This window comes from Candoia aspera, chromosome 5, assembly GCF_035149785.1.
Source record: "Candoia aspera isolate rCanAsp1 chromosome 5, rCanAsp1.hap2, whole genome shotgun sequence".
NCBI lineage: Eukaryota > Metazoa > Chordata > Lepidosauria > Squamata > Boidae > Candoia > Candoia aspera.
The window spans coordinates 15167808-15188730 of NC_086157.1; the positions used below are offsets into that span (position 1 = coordinate 15167808).

The 20923-nt window shown below is 38.1% G+C and overlaps 1 protein-coding gene across 1 annotated transcript in view; it reads right to left on the reverse strand.

Moving 5' to 3' along the window:
- Positions 1-2209: 2209 nt before the first annotated feature.
- Positions 2210-20923, reverse strand: part of HS6ST3 (heparan sulfate 6-O-sulfotransferase 3) — a 110785-nt gene continuing 92071 nt past the window's right edge. Inside the window, exons 7-8 of the mRNA XM_063304645.1 lie at positions 8456-8464; positions 2210-3090 (exon numbers count right to left, since the gene is read on the reverse strand). Of these exons, the coding sequence (XP_063160715.1) occupies positions 2382-3090; positions 8456-8464 (718 nt within the window). The 3' untranslated portion in view covers positions 2210-2381. The remainder of the gene's footprint in view (positions 3091-8455; positions 8465-20923) is intronic.

Here is a 20923-nt window from a genome sequence, read left to right on the forward strand (position 1 = left end):
GGGAAGCCAAATAGAGAAGCCAGGAATTCACTGCCAACCTTCTTGGCAAAAGGAACATCACCACCACCACAGGGCACCTTTACTTAGTACAGGATCTTATACAGCTCCAGTGATATTCCCTTATTTCTTTGTGGTTCAGGATATCTGTCCCTCAAATGCCTATTTGCTGCTTGCTGTCATTTTCGTGTTCTTCCAATAACCCCCCTTAATGCTCCTGTTTGCTTCTGCAGAGGAACATGTGGCTTTCATGTAGGACAGGCACTTAACAATGACAGAGTTGGCAGAAAGAGGGTGAGCAATGTGGTGCCCACAGCTGCAGGCAACTCTCAGTCCTCTTTCTGTGCTCCCAACCTACCCCAGTTCTAGCACTAGCAGTGGCAGTGTGATCTTCTGAGTGTTGTCACTGTAAACAAGACAGTTCTGTATTGCCAGCCTGCTCCCCACCCCCCTACCCCCTTGGCTGACATAGGCTGATTCAAAATAGAAAAAAGAAAAGAAAGAAAAAACTAACCCATTGCTGGAGAAAGCTTGCTGTTGAAACTGGGGGAAATTGAAAATTGTATTTTATACCATTTAAAAAAAAATAGTTAAAGTGCATCCAGTCTTCAGAAAAATAGAACTCTTGAAACCAAGCTCACTGTTGTTTCTTCATTACTGTATGCTCCATCTGATTAGCAGATAAATGGGAAACCATCCAAACAAATACACCTTAAAAGTATAGCTTTAAGAATGATAAATCAAGCAACCTAGATGAATGTTAAAGCAAAGTATTGCAAGAGCAATTTGCCTATTTTATATCTAAATTTTAGTACTATCCAATATGAATTAAAACTTGAAATATTTTAAATCCCATTTTTAAAACATTAAAACCACAGAGATTCTGCTAAAATTATAGTGGCCAAATCTAATCCTTGGCACAATGTTTACATTTTTCAATCTTCTTGTTTCTAATTTTCAGTACTGTAGCTGAAATAAATCCTGTGAAATCCAAATAAAAACTTGACAGAAGAATATGCTTAAAATACATTTCACTTGCTATGAAGAGTTCCCTATTGATTCATCCAGAGGGTCATAATAATGGGGGCATCCACACATCTATTCACAAAATACTGCCAACATTTGGGCATGCTTATTTTCAAACAGTTATCAGGAAAGAAGTTGTGTCATCGTAAAAGTTACATGGATGTGAACACTTAGTTCCTTTTCTATTCCCTTCTCAGATTGGAGATTCTCTCTCTCTCTCTCTCTCTCTCTCACACACACACACACACCCTTGACAAGAGAACCAAACCAGTCAGTTTCCATTTCAAACTTGCAGAATCTTGTAACCTATTACAGAAAATCCCAAACTACTGATTCTGCCAGACCTTTATGGCCTGGCTTCCCAAAGGGAGTAATAGGATTAATGCTATTTTCAAGCTGCCTTCAACTTAATATCTTTTATACTACAATGCCTAAATATACTTTTAGAACTCGATCTTTTCTTCTTGCTTATAAAAAGTTGAAAGGCATCATCACAAATTTACAAAGGAAAATTTTAAAACACAAAAATGAAGTATATAAAGGAAATCCACAGAGTCTACCTTTCCAAGTATCTACTGGACATCATGCCATTAGGATGGCATGAATCTCATGATAAGAATCAATGTTTTATAGATGATCATAAGTGGCTTATTGTGAAGAAGAAATTGTTCAACAGCTAAATGAATAATAACAGCTAATATGTACTGAAAATGGCAAGCTTTCATTATCAACTTGTTTATTCAAGCAGGGCATATAAGATAGATAGATGACTGACAGATAGATAGACAGACAGACAGACAAAGATCTGAATTAGAATTTAATCTGATGGGTATCCTGTATTTTTAGAGATGTGTATTTATTTATTGGATTTTTAACTTTTAAGTTTTAAGTAAAAAAACTGTCCTAACAGTGAGACACACTGAGACGAGGAGTAGGTCTCTAGTGTTTATTACTGCTACATAAACAGAATCCTAACAAACTGAAGAGGTGTGGGAAAAACCCAGACAGATACACCCCAAAGTCAAGGTGGGTCTGATCTGTGTCTCTTTGAATGGCTGCTTAATTCCTCAGTACTACGCATGCATTTTCCACCCTGGATGGGAGCCCCTTCCTGCTCACCATCATTACTCATGACAAAAACCCAGAACTTTATTATTTGTATTTTGAGTGGACCATTTGGTGGGAAACAGGATATAAAGTTAATTAATAAATAATAAATAAAATGTTGAAGAGTCTTCATTTCATTTATTGGAGTTCTATTTGTCAATTCATTATTAAATCATTCTGCTCAGCAAAGTAATAATGTCTGAATTAATACGTATCTCTGTGTGTTTTCTGTAGGTGCATGTGAGGACTATTCACCACCGTTCCACCTGGCTGTTATAATCCTCAGTAGCATCTATTTCTTTAACTTCTCCTGCCTTTTGCCATTCACTAACTTTCTGTTCATGCAATATTTTTTGCTCCTCCCATTGCTTCTGGCGATTTTGTTCATGCTCCTCTTGCTTAGCATACTGAAAGCGCTGCAAAAATAGATCTTTAGCATATTCGTAGAGCTGCATATCCAGGAAGTTGAGGTCTTCTATGCGCTTGCGTATTGACTCACTGATATCCACATTAGAGGCCCGAGTAATATTATACTGAGTGAATGGGGAAATGAACTCCAGATTAAATGTCCTCTCAAAGAGATACTGAGTTTTTCTCTGAAATTCTGTCAGCCCAAAGAAAGCCATGTTCTTCAGATTGGACTTGGCGCTTTGAAGAAGGATCATGTTCCTTTTGCCCTCATTCATAAAGGTCAAATTATAGCATCCAACCAGGCTGAGGTCTGCCAGCATGCGAACCTGGCGGTTGTTAGCCAGGTTGTGGTCACAGTCCATGAATTCCTGTAAGGAGACTCCAGACCAGTCATCTCCTAGGTAGCACATAGGCAGTTCCTCTGGCGTGGGACTCCTGCCATCACACATGTGGAGGGAGGTCTTCCACGTTGCACCTCTTTGGACATGCTTCCACTCACTCAAGTAACGTGACACAGGATCCCTCAGCATTGTGATGTAATAGAAGTTCCTAAAAGAGTTAAGAAAATATGTTAAGCCGTTAAGCAATTTTTAAACATTTCCTCCTTTAGTGCTTTTGATGATTTTGCCAATTACACTAAAAATTATCATTAAATCATCATTAAAAACAAGATATATAAACACTAAAAACAGTAGAAAATCATTAAAGACCAGAAGGATTATGGGGATAAGTCTGTTTTTAGCCTATACTGTAATAATTATTCAGCATATTCCACATCAAATTAGGGTATCACTCTGGTTCAAATAATTTCATCTAAATCTATCATTCTGATACACATTTCTTTAAGACAGCTGAAATGTAATAGCAATTGTAAGATGAATCTTGCCTACCCCTCCAACTCACTGGAGTTTCAAATGAGAGACCATTTCACCCCAGTGGCATTCCCCTTCCCATTTTTTGATCCATGAGATAAAACACTGAAATGCCAACAGAACAAATCACAACTCCAGAGAAGGTCGAGCTACTGTATCTGGGCTGCAACTGCATCTACATTAACAATATACAGAAAACTAACACCTTCCTCCTGTGTAAGAGACATCAGGGCTTCTGCAGATGTGATAGTCCTAGAGAAGGTGCAGGGTTTTAAACATGGAAATGATACCGGGAAAAGTTTATTCCCATTTCCTCTGTGACACATGCCTCAAAGGTTGCTAGTAAATTGAACAACAATGATATAATCATTAATTTCCTGCTGCCTGTCAATTTCTGATCTAAAGTACAACCAGAAATCACCTCTTTGTGAGAAATATATTAGGGATTCCAATTTGGTATTTAATATCCAGTTTGGGGCAATAAACCTGCCTCTCCCCGATTACATCTGCCCGTCCCATCAGGTCTGGCAGACAAGGCATGCGGAGGGTCACACCTGTCAGGGAGAATTACATTTGGCAGGTCTGCCATGGCACCTGCCTTGTGGAATCTTCTCTTCCCCAGAACTGAGATTAGCCCCATCCCTTTTAACATTCCACAAATCCCTCAAGATCTCATCACAGAACAAATCAATCTAGAGTTCTCACTCAAGACACAAATAACCAGGCTCAAATTATCATATTTGGCCACATTACAATATGCAAAGACTCAGCTAGCTCTCATGAGAAGCCTATAAAGCTGGGAAAGGTAGAAGGAAGGAGAAGAAGAGGATGATGATGATGATAATTGATTAAACCTGTATGCCGCCCAACTCTCAACGACTCTAAGTGGTTCACAACAACCAAACAAAGAAATTACAGTAAAATCAATAAAAGATAAAGATGAAAGATGGCAAGCACAATGAAGTGAGGAATCTCCCTCGCCAAAGCCCTGGGTGAAGAGCCAGGTCTTCACAGCTCTTCTAAACAACAGCAGAGTAGGCGCCATCTGGATTTCGAGGAGAACCTACTTCTGGAGGGCAGGTGCTGCTAAAGACAAGGCACACTTCCGGGGTCCCAATAGATAATGCCATTTAAGCAAAGGAACCCAGAGCATGCCAACCCTGCAGGATTGAATCAGCTGGGTGATTGTTATGGAAGGCAGGCATGCTATAACCAGGCCCTATGCCTTTTAGGCTTTATATGTAACAACCAGCACCTTGAATCACATCTGAAAGCAAACTGGCAACCAGTGCAGCTTGCAAAGCAGAAGTGTTACATGGGCATACCAAGGCATGCCTATTACTGCTTGTGCTGCTGCACTCTGGACCAGTTGAAGCTTCTTGGTGATCATAAAAAGGCAGCCCCATGTGCAACATGTTGCAGTAGTCAAACTGCAAGGTGACTGTCTGAAAGGCCCCCCAATCTAAGGAAAGGGTGCAACTGGTATACCAAATGGAGTTGTGCAATGGCCTTCCTGGCCACAGCTGCCACCTGCTCTTCAAGCAGGAGCTGTGAGTCCAGGAAGACCCCCAGAGTGCACACCAACCTTGAAGGGGAAAGGGCTACCCCATTCAAAGTCAAAGATAGAATATGTCCAGATCTGGGTGGCCCAAACATCCACAGCCACTCGATCTTGGTAGGATTGAGTTGGAAACAGTTCCCATTCAAACCCACCCAGCCTCCAGGCACTGGGACAGGACTTTGACAGGCTCACTTGGCTGGCCTAGGGTTGAAACGTATAATTAGGTATCAGCAATATACATGATACTGAACCCTAAACTGGTAGATGACCTCACCCAGCAGTTTCATGTATAGTAGATGTTTAAAAGAGGGGAGAGAGAATAGAACCAGCAGCAAGGAGAATGGACTTGATTAGAGCAATGATAAGTGCATTGTTGGAAGATCTGAAGGGCCAAGTTCGGGACAGATAATCCTGGAGAACATCTCTGTATGTGGTTAAGAGTTAACGATGATCTGATGGTACAAAACCAATTTGTGCTTTGTTTGAAAATTTGAACTCATTCCAGGAGACAAACTAAGTTTGGCAACAATCTCTAAATCAAAACCATGGTTTAATATTGGTTAGGGAAAAGAATTCCAACTTGTAACAAATATATTGCAAACACTTGGTTTACATAATGACAATCATTAACTAATGTCATAAATCTAAGAGACTGGTTAGGTTGGTAACTGTTTTTGAACTGGAGGAGACTAATCTTATTCACAATAGCAAAATAGATACTGAAATCAAAAGGCAATGCATTCCTGTAGCCCTGAAATTATTTGCTGTTAAATCCTTAGCACATTTGCTGTTTGGTTCAGAGATGTGTCCTTAGTAGAATAGACACATCATGATTAAGAGTTTTTTCTCATCTGTCTCTGGAATAGTGGAATAGATTCCCATCTATATACTACTAAAATGTGTCTGTAACCTTTAACTGGGTGAAACGGTGCATCATAGGGCAAAACTTTTTCAACCAAGGTACCTCAAATGGGCTAACGTACATAATGCATCCAAAATCCAGGACCCATGGATTCTGTGGAATAGAAATTTGGCAATTTTTATAAAACATTTTATGACATAAAAATTACCATAAAACACTTTATGACATAATATAAAATGTCACAAAACATTTCCTGTGGTCAGTTCCTGATGTTTGACTATGCTATACAGTTCAACATTGGCAACTTTCAAGACAGATACATTTCTGAATGTCTCCCTGAATTTTAAGAACGTTTCCAGTGCATTAGAAGCTCTGCCATTGTTGAAGATGTTGAGGAATCTGGTAAGGAAATATCTCTGAAATGATGACCCAACAGGTCATGGTTGTCGAGTCAGGATTATGCCTAGAATTAGATCACTTAAAATTTTAAAAAGCACTAAAGAGCCCCTATGACGATGCTTTAAAATAATTAAATCCTTATTGGGCTATATTATAAAGAGAATAAATGAATAAAATAAATTAAACCACATTGCCTCATTTTTCCCCCCTCTTCAGGGGGACAGTAAACCACTACTATTGTCCCAATTGTAGGTCATTGGAAATAGTGCAAATCAAGTTCTTAAGTGTTTTGAGCAGCTAGAAGTGTATCCAATGCAATCCTGAGATGGAGACTGGTAACCTGAAAACTGACATGAGAGTATGACAGTATTTCTGTTAATGTTTTCTACTACAGATTAAGGTTACTATAGTAACTAATCATTTTGGCCGGGTGAAGAGGTTGAATTCAACTGTCCCCTTTTCGAATGTAAATTTTTGCACCTGGGGGGAAAGAATTTGCCTGGACTTGTTTTAGTTTCTGTTTCCCTTCTGTGTAGGCATGTAGCAGCTCTCACTGAGAGCCTGCAAGAATGCAGAAGCCTTTTAAATATGTTTTGCTTTCTGTAAATAAAATTATTTTTATAGAAATGCCTGGTGTGTGACTTTTCTGATCTCTCCTGGGCTAAAGGCTTTCCTAGCAATCTGCCAACAATTTCCCCATATGGCTGATCCCTCTTGTCCTGTCTGTCTAATTTCAGTCTTCATGGTCTCAAGCAGCTTTAGCAATGTGGTCTGTTATTGCCTATATATTTTAGGATTTACACAGGCTAGGAAATCATCATAAAAAAGGCTTTTAGTAATTAATACCAAAGTGTAATTAGTCTGATCTTGGAGCACATCAAGGAATAAATGAAACATCCTAAATGTGAATGGGTAGTAATACTACATCCCATACTTTGCCATTTCAACAAAGATTCTTCTTCCCTTTCAAGCTGATGAGTTATAGACTTGCTTTTGTCAGATGAAAAAAAAAAGTTGGTTACATCTTATGTTGCAAAGCTTTGGATGGCATTGTGTTAATATGTACATACTGTATGAGTCTCTATTTTTACATAGTTGGTATTTTAAATGTCATTTTATCTTTGGATTTTTGTTCCTTTGTTTCTTTTGACTGAAATAATATTGATATTGAAACTGTAACTTTCAATTAACTTAAATATATAGATGTTCTACAGAAATCAAAAAGTCTTGAAAATTAATCTAGTTCCAACATCAGTCTAAGGGGGAAAAAACAAACCTGGAAACCAATGAGCAATTTTCTCTTTAAAAATGATGACATAATAAGTCGTGTAAGTAAGTATGGAATTTCTGTTGACAACTTTTGATTTCAAAGGTTATAGTCTGATTATTTTTTAAAAAATCTCTTCAATCGTGTCCAATTCTTGGAGACTGCCTGGACAAGTCCCTGCAGTTTTCTTGGCAATGTTTTTCAGAAGTGGTTTGCCATTGCCTCCTTCCTAGGGCTGAGACTGGCCCAAGGTCACCCAGCTGGCCTTGTGCCTAAGGTGGGACTAGAACTCTCAGTCTCCCAGTTTCTAGTCTGATGCCTTAACCTTTTCAACCTTGGCAACTTTAAAATGTATGGACTTCAACTCCAAGAATTCCCCAGCCAGCTATGGTTGTTGAAGTCCACACATGCCTTAACCACTACACCAAACTGGTTCTCAGTCTTTGATTAGGGCCTTGTTATTCAGGATGGAATTAAAGAATTTTGTTCACCTTCTATGTGCTGGGGAGAGTGGGAACAGCCAGCCCTGGGATTCCAGCACAGGGGAGGGGGATGTATTGTCTTGTAAGAATGGGAAGCACCATGGAATCTTCCCCTTAGCAGGAGTTAATAATGAGCAGGAGGAAATATTTATTTATTTATTTGATATCCTGCCTTTATTATTTTTATAAATAACTTGAGGTGGCAAACATACCGAATACTCCTTCCTCCTCCTATTTTCCCCACAACAACAACCCTGTGAGGTGAGTGGGGCTGAGAGAGAGAGACTGGCCCAAGGTCACCCAGCTGCTTTCATGCCTAAATTGACTGAGTATTTTCTGAGTGGAACCTGAAGTATGATAAAATACTTCCCCAAACCTCTTTACATAAAATCACTTTGTTTCCAGAGTTTATATCCATCCCATACTGCTAATAATGGGCATGTAGTGAAATTGTATATTTTTAAAAAAGGCTTTCCTGAGCTCCTCATTACTAAATTAGCAGAAACACATCCTAAATTGTAATGCTCAGGCAAAAGCAAGACATCACACAAGGAAATGTTCATGACTGAAATCATCACAGATGAACCAGTATAAAAATAAATGCCCACCCAAGTAATGTCTCTGCAGACAATATATTCATAGATTATGACCCTCTCACATTGGAGCCATTGATACCATCAAGGTGATTCTGTACTTCTGGAAGAATGCTGATGTTTCAGACTCTAAATGTTGGATGAACTAAGCTTCTCAACTCTTAGCCTTTGAACCAGCTTTGTATTGAGAGACAGGCAACTCCAGACAATACAATTCCCTATGGTCTAGGTTTAATTCATTGTTTAAAAACTGAATCATACCACTCAAAACATTGTAGATAGATACTCTCATTTTGTTAATTAATTAGGTCCATTTGAACATGGTTTGCCTTTGAAGAAAAGCCTAAACAAAGTAGAAGTTGAGAAGATCTGCCTTCTCCCCATTACCTGATACTATCCTACCATCCTGTCAGTGGGTAGACCCTTTCCTTTTGCTACTGACATAGTCCCACAAAAAGCCCCCCCTCTCCTGGCCTTCCAAAAGGGGCTCAAGACGTGGCTGTGCCACCTCGCTTGGGGTGGGAGCAGGGACAGTTCGTCATGGGGGTGTCTGGCACCTTGACGCAGCCCCAGAAATTTTAACAAGACTGTGATTTTGCCATCTTGGGTTTTAGGTTTTAGAGTTTTTATTATATTTGTGTAATTATATTTGTATAATGTATTTTAATTGATATTTAATTCTTACTGTTTTGTTTGTAAACTGCCCACAGTCATTTTCGAGATTGGTGGTAGAAAAATATGATAAATAAAAATAAATAAAATAAAAAGTAATTTTAAGATAAAAGGGAGATTGTTATGCTGCTTGTTTATTTTGTTGTTTGCTTACTGTATGCTGCCCAGAATCACAGTTGTTTCAGTTGGGTGGTCGTATATATCTCTTAAATAGGTAAGTAAATAAATAAACTGTGTATCATCCAAAGATACAAAACTGTCCAGCTATTAAAATATGCAATAGCTCTACAAAGCTTGCAAAGCAAGGTTTGACAGGCAAAAAGACTTTAAATTTAGATTCTGAATCTAGAATTAGGTACACAATATGTATACTGTAAACAAACCAATCAGGATTTATGTATTACCAGAAAGAAAAGTTCTAAGTATGCTTTGAAAAGCTCTTCTGGTCAGCTGTATTTCTTGTAATACATTGGTATTTACAGTAATTGTAAGCTGCCCAGAGTCAGGCAGTCTATTAAATGAACAAATACATAAATAGGCCAAAAGATTCCTGCTAGCTGCCACAGGGACGTCTCCAGTGATGCACTCAACCCGACCATCTGGCAGTGATGGAATGACTGAAGGAACTTCAAGGAATTGATTAAAGGATCTGGGTGCCTTTACCTTGCAGGGAAGAAGAATGAAGGGAGATAGGCTAGCAGTCTTTGGGGTCTCATATAGAGGAGGGGGTGAGGAGAACAGTACTCTGTTGCACTGAGGACAGGACTAGGACCAACAATGGGTTGAAACTACAGAGGAGTAAATTCAAGTTAGGTATTAGGAGGAATTCATCTTGGTAAGAAGTATAAACCAGTGGAATGGGTTTATTTATTTATTTCAATTTTGATGGTTGCCCATCTCGCAACAGTGACTCTGGTCACATTTATTTAAACACAGTAGAAGGTTGCCTCTTGAAGTAGCACGTTCCCCTTCATTAGAAGTCTTCAAACAGAGGCTGGATAGTCATATGACCAAAATATTCTGCAGTGACTGTGGGGTTGGACTTGATGACCTCTGAGGAAACTTTCAATCCTATGACTGAATTGTTTTTCTCTCAGGTGAACCCTGAAGAGAAGCAAAGTGCAAAAAAAGGGGAGAAACTGGAGGGAAAAAAATAGAGAGAATTACATCTTGACCTCCAATTAAGGCTAACCCATCATAATGTTGGGCCAAATTCAAATATTTGTAGGGTCATGAGCATTGCTGCTCCTTTTCTACCCAAATTTCTTCCTTCTCTCTGAGGTTTTCTCTCCTTCTCTGCTAGGACTAGGGACAATTCTAGACAGATAATTCTTGAAATTGTTTATGTTCTTAAGCATCAGTTAGGAAACAAACCTTTCCACGTGATGAAATAGGAAGAAGGAATGACCTTGAGGGACAGAAGGAAGAGCCACTACCAAGACAATGGTTAGATAAAAGAAACCTGAGCCTGGGGCGGAACTGCAATCTGACAAAAAGTCTCAGACAAGACTCTCCCTAGTTCTCATGAAGATAAAGGGAGAGAGGGTGGGAAGTCATGGCCTGCATAACTTTGGTTTCCCAGTCTGATCTACCTTGAAGGGTTGACACATACACTCTCTCTTGGAAAGAGCTCTGGCTAGGGGATAAGCTGCCATGGATGATCCACTGCACACCATTACTTTTTATGCTTAGTGCAGCTCCCACCTTGAACATCATATGCTGAGAGACCTTTAGAAGATGTCTCAGTCATTCTTTCAACCACACTTCAGATTCAGAAAGTCAGATTCAGAAAGAGCCTTCTCAGTAGTCTACAGAGAAGGATGGGCATTTACTTCTGTTCGAGAAAAAGCAAGTTCAGATAGGTAACAGGTCACTGAAGTGGAGGAAAGGTGCTCTGCATATCCTGTGGTTTATGTGTGCCTGGGGACAGGAACCCATGTGTTTTCTTTGTGATCTTGGAGTGCCAATTATGGCAGAAGCTTCTATGGGCCAGGATTCATAGATTAATGAAAATATTTGAAATTTAAGGTTTAATTGGGTCAACATCCAACTTTCAAGGGAGTAAATTGGTTTCTCAAGGACATACCAATTACTCTACATTTTTATTGCCAATTGCTGTATTAATTATGCAGAATTACTGGAATACTTCAAAATGTACTGCAGCAAGAAATCCCACTGAGCTTTCATTTGAAGCTTAAGGGAGACTGGCAGTGACTGAATTAGTAAAAATTAAAGAGAATTTGATCAGGGGAAAATGCTGTGTACTTGGCTTTGAGGGTCTATTTATCTAACAGTTCTGGCATGTTTCACAAATAAATCATTTATCTTACTTACCTGGCTATATGGATGACAGTGTCAAATATAAACAAATATAAAATATAACACTATTATTTGCCTTTGCAAGAACAGCACACTTCCAGTTGTATATAATAAATGATTCATAGATGTCCAAAATTACTTCATATTTTAAAAAGTAAATCTAATGCAGAATTCAATTATAACTGCTGCACGCAAAATGCAGGCTTCTTGGTTCTTCGCCTGGTGCAATTTAACAGCCAATTGATAGGTATTTTTAGTTTAAAGCTTAAGGACACTTAGGATCTGTTTTAAATACTGATATGATATATTTTAAAATATAATAATTGGTTAACAACATTCTGGAAAATAGATATTTTAGAGTTTTTGTTCTCTGTATCTCATTATTTGCAATTTTGCTTTTATCTCTTTTATATATTTTGTATCTCCCTCTGTTTATATATATATTTTCTAAACATGTTCTCTGTCTCTTTTATAAAAAAGAGTCTCCAGTGGCTGACCTCTCCTGGTAATCAGATCAATGGAAGCCTGATATAACATCTACCTGGTTGAAGGACCAATCAGTGACATACAGTAGTCCACAAAAGTCAGGACATACCACTTCCTCTGAAGTGTTTCATCTTTGTAAAAATAAACATTTAATCAGACAGCAAGAAGAGAGGAAAAAAAGCCCTGTATTTATCCCAATATTTTAAGGAAATATATGGTTTAATACATTTAACACAAATATCATAGGTTGAAATGGGAATTCAGCTTTCAGGACTTGTTTTACTCTGGTATGAATCATTTTCCACAATTGTTGATTAGCAACACTGCCACCAGATATGAAAGAACGATCTGACCTGCTCATTACATTTCCAGCAATTTATGGCAAATGAATTATCCATTTTAGCAATCAGAACTAGAGTAGAATATTATGATAAAACATTCTACCAATTTTCTCTGAGTATCACATTCAGGGTAAATTTAATATTATTTTTCCCTTAGCATTTCTATTACTACATCTAAATTCTGCATCCATTTGATTATACAATCTTTAATTTGTTTGGTTTCTAAGTCATAATTCACCAGCAATTTATAAATAAATTCCAGCAGATATTCCAAGTTACATGCTATACAATCTTCAATTCTGTCCTCTAAGAATCCCCCCACTTGTTTCTGCAATTGTTTTAATACTGCATTACTTATCTGAAGATACTGAAACCAGCCTGTGAAGAAGACCATTGTGAAGTAAAAGGTTCATATTATCTTCATCTTAATAATAATAAAATCTTAATAATCAAATCTTGCAATCCAAACATATTGTTCTCTCCACTGAGCAATTGTTTTTGTGCTTTCCTTTTCATACAAATAAACATTTAATAACAAAGAAAGAGGGGAACACCTGGCTTATTCTTTTCCTATATTTATCCCAAACATTCAATATATTACTTTTTATTGTATGATCTCTTACATATTGTTTGATTTTGATTGTATCAGTCCAGATATACAGTATTTATGCAAACCATCTGGAAGTCCTGTCCCTCCCATAGTAAGGAGATACAATCCAACCTGTAATCCTTGTTAAGCAATTGGCCTGGTAGTACAATTTAAAGTTTATAGCTGCCAATCCATCTCACTCTTTTGAATCCTGTTAAATCATGAATCTTGAATTTAATCCTTGGTCTTTTATTGGACTACATGTAGTTAATTACTCATTTATGCCAGTCACTTAATATCTTGATTTCAATATCTATTAGATTCATTTGGGAAAGAAAGTCTTGGTAAAATACTCATTTGGATAGCTGCAATCCTTTGTAACTAAGACAGGTTTAGTTTTTTCTATCTAGAAATATCTGCTGTTACATTTTTCTAATAATAATTACTTTAAAAAATCCTTACTATTTTTTGTCAAGTAAATTCCTAAGGGTTTAACCTTATTTGCACAAATTTTGGACAGAGATGTTTATATCATTTTTAATATGTGCCTCTGGAAGGCATATGTTGTTTTTCCTTTTTAACTTAAAAAGATCCTTTTAAATGGACTAAATTATGTGAAATTTATAAGTATATCCCATGGGAATTTTTTTCTTTATGCTGCACAATAATTTATTCTGTAAATACGTTGAATTTACAGATCCATATCCAGGTTAAGATAAGTCTTAAGTGAAATTTTCCATTTCTCTTTCTAGATCTTCTTTATTAAAATCTTCAGAAATACTTCTGAATTTTAAGTTATTTTAATGTAGTTTTATTTCTGCTTGTTCTAATTTAGCTTCCAACTTGCTCAATTTGAAAATGATTCAGAAGCTTTCCAGATAGTTCCTGAGCACAGTACCTCTCTGATACTTATTAAAGCAGCCTGATCTTTTTCAGGCTTCTCTATGAGCCTGAAAAAAGTGCTGTTATTTTAAGAGTTGCATTTACTTTAATGAATGCATTACTTAAGTCATCATCATCATCACCACCTTTTTTAAGGATTGAAAAAGGCTACTTAATGAAAGCAGAAAAATATTATAGTCATCATTTTTGTACATCAGTAACAGTTGGTATTCCCACAAGTATTATAGTTAGGTTTTGAGATTTGGAATCAGACTGGAACAACTATAACAAAAGCAAAGTTTCTGATTTTCTACCCTTTTTAGGTATGCAATAGAAAAAGTTCTGTAAATTTAGGGTTATTTGAGAAAATTAGCTTCCAAGTTTTAATAACACAGAAAATATTTGTGAAACAATGATAACTGTCAGAGAAATATCTCTCAAGGCATCAATGCATGAAAGAACTTTCTTCTTAAATTACATTACTTTATTGTTTGCTTCTGGGAATCAAAATCTCATATGCTCACCTTACTAGTAACAAATAAATTACATATTTACTTAATTAGCATAACATATTTAATCAAGACCTTGCAGATGAATTTGTACAACGTTCTAAACTTGGTTAGCTTTAAAGTTGGCTAGTATATTTCTGGTTGTGTGTTGTACAAATCTAATCTGTTTGGTTAGGTTATAATTCAGTGCAGAGCAGACTTAAAAAATGAGTTAATTCATGATACAAGTTAACTGTGTTGTACAAACCCAGTTATTAATTCATAATAATGATAGGTAGTATTTTTACTATAATCAGTGCTAGTTAAAAAGCAAAGCAAATCAAGTAATGATTTATTTCATTTAGAAAACATATATTCCCTTGTTGAGATAACAAAATGTTAATTCACTACTGATAATTAGAAATAAGCTTATTAGATAGCATCTTAGTCAATAATATCAATGGCTAACTGCCAGTTTCTCTTCATTGTAGCTGGTGGCATCTTCTCTCCTTTAAAAAGCAGGTTAAAAAAATCAGTTCATTTTAAAAGAGGCTTTGCTATTTCTTAGCAGGATCAAAATCTACTAATATTATTAATCTTTCTTAGTAGAAATCCAAATTCATAATTTATCCTGTAAATGATATTTAAAAGTTCTCACTAGTTCATCCTTTATTTATTATGGCAGGACTCAGCCAAAACCAAACAGATACTTATTATCCATGAGACTCTTATTCAGGGACAAGCATGAGAAAACTGTTGAATTAGGCAATGGCCTCATCACTGAAAGGGACCAAGTTAGGAATGCTATGAGAATACTTATTTTGTTCTCCAACTGGTACCTAATTTAAATATAGCATTATTTCATTGGTTTTCTCTTCTACAGGTGGGAAAGGGTAGGAAAAAATCTTTGGGTTGAAGATTTGGCAAACCAATTTAGAAACCAATGTAATAGGAAATCATTAACACTAATGATAAATAATTGGCTAATATAAGAGATCCAAATACTTTGCTAATGGGTAAAAGTGAAAATTGTCATGTTGAACCCCAACATTATGTGGAACAGCTCCGCTAGTAACCTAATTATATATTAGTAAGTAAGTACTGTAAGATTTGGTTCCATTGTGATGAGTATCTTATGCTATTTAAGGTCTGAATTACAACAAATATCTGAAGTCATTGCATCATTCTAGACTGCAGCTCAGAGATTAAATACTGTATTCAGTGCTGCTCATCTCATCAACAACACCTTTGTCCTGGGCTATCATGAAAGCAGAGCAACAAATACTCTAATTTATTATTGTACTTTTACTGTCAGGCAAGAAGAAAAGTATTGCCACAAATGTTAAAGCTACCCCTAAACAGGTTCACCTTCATTTTTGGCCAGGGTCATCTGTGTGTTGGAGGGGGTGGGGAAATTAAGATGGTGGCTTAGATTACACAATGCCCCACCCCTACTTCAGTCGTGGCTGCCATCTTCACTTGTTTAAACCTCTCCCAGATAACACCTGTTTTTGGCGTAATATATGTCATTAACTTCCATTAACTGGATATGTGATGCCTGTCCTCTCCCAGAATAAAGTCATCTACTGAACTAGATGTAGGCTGACCATATTTCCTTGAGACAAAAAAGGGACATTGGGATGGCAAAACGGGATGGGGTTAAACTTATGTAATATTCTGTATTCACAAAAAAGATGATAAAAAATGTTATTGACACTAAGCTGGGAAGGTGCAGGAAGGGGAGGTGTGGCAATGGTTGGGTCTGGAGAGGCTGGTTCAGGGGTGGCATTGGGCAGAGAGGTTGCAGGAGGGCTGGGGGCAGTGGCGAGCTGGGACAGGAGGACAGGAATGGAAGTGGCAGGAGGCTGGAGAAGCGGAGGGCTGAGGGCAGCAGCAAGCTGGGACAGGAGGACAGGAACGAGGTGGCAGGAGGCTTGAGAAGTGGAGGGCTGAGGGCAGCAGAGGGCTGAGGGCAGCAGCGAGCTGGGACGGGAGGACAGGAACGAGGTGGCAGGAGGCTGGAGAAGTGCAGGAGGGCTGAGAGCGGTGGAGAGCTGGGACAGGAGGACAGGAACAAGGCAGCAGGAGGCTGGAGAAGCAGAAGGCTGAGGGCAGCAGTGAGCTGGGACAGAAGGACAGGAATGGAGGAGTCTAGTGAATGGTTGTCCCTGACAACCTGTTCCTCTCTGGCGCGCCCTTTTATTTTCTTCCTGCCGTTTTGGCCTGAGAGCCAATCAGCTTCTTTTCTGCTGGGCGTGCTTTTCCGACTGTCTTCCACTGCACTGATTGGCAGCAGTGACTCTTCCTCTTGCTCACCGCCAATCAGCTGTTCCTGTGGTTCCGCTCTAGGTTTCCCACCAGATTGAGAACTACTGCCAAGTCAGCCTCCTTTTCAATTTCAATTTCAATTTTTTCCCGCTTCTCTGAATAATGGCTCTGTTTTTAAAAAACAGGACAAAATTGACATTTATACTAAAATGGCGGGACGGTCGGGAAATGTTAAAAAAACAGAACTGTCCCGTTCAAAACGGGACATATGGTCAGCCTAACTAGATGTCTCCTCTCAGCTCCCAGAGTCCCCATCTGTCCGATAGTATGGGGAGATTGGAAGTGCCCATGAGGCAGCTTACCCTGGTCCCCTTGTGTGATAGTGAAGGGAGCTCATGGTTGATGCTTTGCACTAGGCAGCTTGAGGCGACATCATTTTTCAAGCTTGAAGTCATCCTGAAGTGGTTACAAACAGTTATTTTATTCTGCTTATATAGCCCAACTAAATTATAAAGATTGGCACATAGAAGCTGTTTGAAAAGTGTTCTCCCCCAGAATATGCTGATGAGATAGCCTTGGCTTGCTCTGCCTGAAAGCAGTTATTGCTGTTAATAACCTATTGAAATAAATGAATCAGTTTCGGGCTGATCAAAGAGAAGCTGCACACTTTCCATGTGTTTCCATAGCACGAATTATTTAGAAACAATGAACACTAGAAAAATAATTGCTGAAATAAATAGTTGAAAAAATAAAAAATCAAATTACATAATTTCCTTTGTTCCTGAAGTTTGTTGGTAAGAATCTTTCTTTATACTGTATAGCTAAAATGACAAGCTCTGTAAACAAGATGGAAGTTTAAGACATACACAACATGTTTAGGGAAGAAGTTATGGATGAAATAGACTAAAATTCTCCAAAGAACACTGTACATGTTCAACAGCTACAGACTGTTGAGGCTAAGATGGAAAAAGCGGCAGATCATAGGGAATAGTTAGATGACTGACTAGAACATATGGATGATTGGGCAACCTTTTGTTGCAGATCACACTTGTTACTTGTGTTTACAGTGTTAGGTGTGAATGGCTGCATATGTCATCAAAACAGCACCATCTTCATATATAGGAGATTTAGTAAATTGGGAGGAAATTCTAGACTGGCAGAAGTACAACTATACGTAATCCTTAAAAAAAGGAAAAGCGTGCAAAAGCTCTCAAAACAGAGACATTCACATATATATTCACATGCAGACCATGTGCATTCATCTGTATCTTGAGGCTTTCAAGTTGCTGGAATCCACCCCACAACATCTCTTTATATTAGTGTTACCTGGAATTTTAGGCTTCATTATTAGTTTTGTAATAAGGCTGACATTAGCATTTTAGCATGGCATCCATGCCTTCTTTTGAAGTTCAGGAAACCATGTTTTCCTTTTACCCAAAACCATTTCTTTCTTTTACGTGCAAAAACTAGCCTTTTCAACAACTAAACAATAGAAAGTGTATTCTGACAATCCTTGAATACACTTGCAAGTTTTTAAGAAAGATACAAATCTGGCTGGGAAAGGGAGTGACGTATCCCATAAATTTGCCACTTGTGGAATGCTATCTGTAATCAATGTTTTCTATTATTCAATTCTCACATGTAATCCATGTCTTTTATTGTTTGATTAGTTGCTTTCTGACATATCATATATACCAAATGTATCTATAATTTGTTTCTATAAAAAGATTTGACCCCTTTAATAAATGCTCTTTGCTTTGCCTGAAGTATTTGTGATTCATGCTGTTGGGACGACAGTTAGTCTCTCTCCCAAATTCAGGGACCAAGTTCTTATTAGCTCCACACAAAACTCAGGTGCCTGAGTTTTGAGGCAACACCAGTCATTCCAAACCATTAGTCTAAGAACCACGTATCTAAGAGTGATTCTTGGCATGGATAAAAAACCAAGAATCAAAATAATGTTTGATAAAGTAGGCCATAGTCTCCTTTTGATACAGTAAATTGGAACAATATGGGATGGATGGATGCAATACCAAATGGATTCATAGTTGGCTGAACAACCGTAGCCAACGCATGGTCCTTAATTGGTCTATGTCCACAAGGAGAGAGGTATATAGTGGGATACCTTAGAGTTCTGTCCTTGGGCCAGTACTCTTCAACATCTTTATAAGTGACTTAGATGAGAGAATAGAAGGGATGCTCATAAATTTGTGTATGACACAAAGTGGAGAGGGAGGGGATTGCTAATATCCTAGAAGAAAGCTCAAGATTTAAAAGGATCTTGACAGACTTGAACATGGGTCAATCCAATAAAATGTTGTTCAATGATAAGAAAAATCAAGATGCACAGATACAAGATAGGTATTGGATTAACAGTAGTACTTGCAAGAAGGATCTGGTAGTCTTGGCAGACCACAGATGAAGCATGAGCCAGCAATGTGCCATGACTGCCAAAAGAGCCAATGCAGTTTTGGGCTGCATCAACAGAGGGAAGTGTCATGATTATGAGAAGTGATAGTACCTCTCTAGGCTGCACTAGTCAGACCACACCTGGAATGCTGCGTCCCCTTCTGGTTGCCACAGTATGAAAAGGATGCTGAAGAACTGGAAAGAGTGCAGAGAAGAGTGACAAAGACGATAAGGGGCTTGGAAGCTAAATCCTATGAAGAGCAATTAAAGGAATTTGGTTTGTTTAGGCTAAAGAAGACTAAGGGAAGACATGATACCAGTCTTCCAATACATGAAGGGAAGGAGCAAGAAAGAGGGTGTGGATTTATTCTCCAGAGCACCTGAGAGTAAGACAAGAACTCCACACTTAGAAATCCCGACTTAAAAGGAGGAATTTCCTTTCTGTGAGAGCTATTAGTCTGCCTCCTGAAATTGTGGAAGTTTGCAAGAAAAGGTTAGACAGCCATTTGTCTGGGGTGGTATAAGGATTCCTGCACTGGACAGGGGGCTGATCTAGAAGACCTCCAAGATCCTTTCCAACACTATGATTCTGTGAAATGTCCTAAGTCTCAGGACTTCACCAACTCACAAGATCATAGAATCACAGAACTGAAATGTATCTCAGAGGCCATCTAGTCCAAATTCCCTGCTCAACAAAGAGTCTGTTATAACAATTTGGACAGATGCTATCCAGCCACTGTCTGAAGAGGAACGTACCACTTCATGAGGCAACCTATCCCACTGCTTGACAACTCCTACCATCAGGAAATTCTTCCTGAATCTATATCCATAGAGTTTCAACCCATTGGTTCTCTGGTCCTGTCCTCCAGGGTGACATAGAAGAAGCTTACTACTGTGATATGACAATCCTCTGGATATCTTAAGTCTGCTATTATATCTCATGTCTTCTCTTCTGCAAGGTAGAGGAATTGGTTTTTAACTGGAATTGGTTTTTAGTCACCTCACTATCTTGGCAGCTTTCTTCTGAATTTGCTCCAGTCTGTAAAAATTCTTGTTAGACTGCAGTGCCTAGATTTAGACTCCATATTCCAAGTGGAGCCTAACTAAGGCAGAGTAGTGTGGGGAAATTACTTCCAATGATGTGGACTTTATGCACCTGTTAATACTTCCCAAAATAGTAGTTCCCTTTTGTAACAGCTGTATCACATTGTTAACTCATGTTCAACTTGGGATTTGCTAGGATACCCAGATACATTTGACATGTACTACTGCCAAGCCAGGTTTCTCCAATCCTATACTTGTACCTTTCACCTTTTGCCCCAAAGCCCACAAGAGCATATATTAAAAAAAAACATTTGGGAGTCATTCAAAAGACATGACTGCCAACTTCTGGCTTATGTAATGGCCATCAAAAGCTTTTAATGGGAGGGATAAGGCTGGGAATAACTATTGTATACCACTGCTTTCAAGCCCCCCCCCCCCACAATTTGGAGTATTCAATAGTGCCAGACAGCATCTCGGCTTTGATTATACAGTTAAAGGGCATGCTTCTGACTGCAGAGATGAGGTTGGTTATAACTCAGCCTGGCCCAAGTTCTTTCTCATAAGGAAGCAACTTAGTATTGGCCAGAAGAGAAATGTAGTTGCTAAAATCTAAGTTTTAACTGAGATGTTTCTTTCACAAAAAGTAACTAAAAGTAATTTTAATGTGTTTATATATTGTATTTTTCTGAAATAAATTTTATAGCAACTAACATCTGAGCATGTCCAAAAATGTGAGGGTTTTGATGCTTTTTCAAGGACAGAGGCTGTAAATGTAAACTAATTCTTAATCAATCTTGATTTGAATTGCAATAATCTAAAAGTTTGTTGGATTAAAGAATAAACATTAC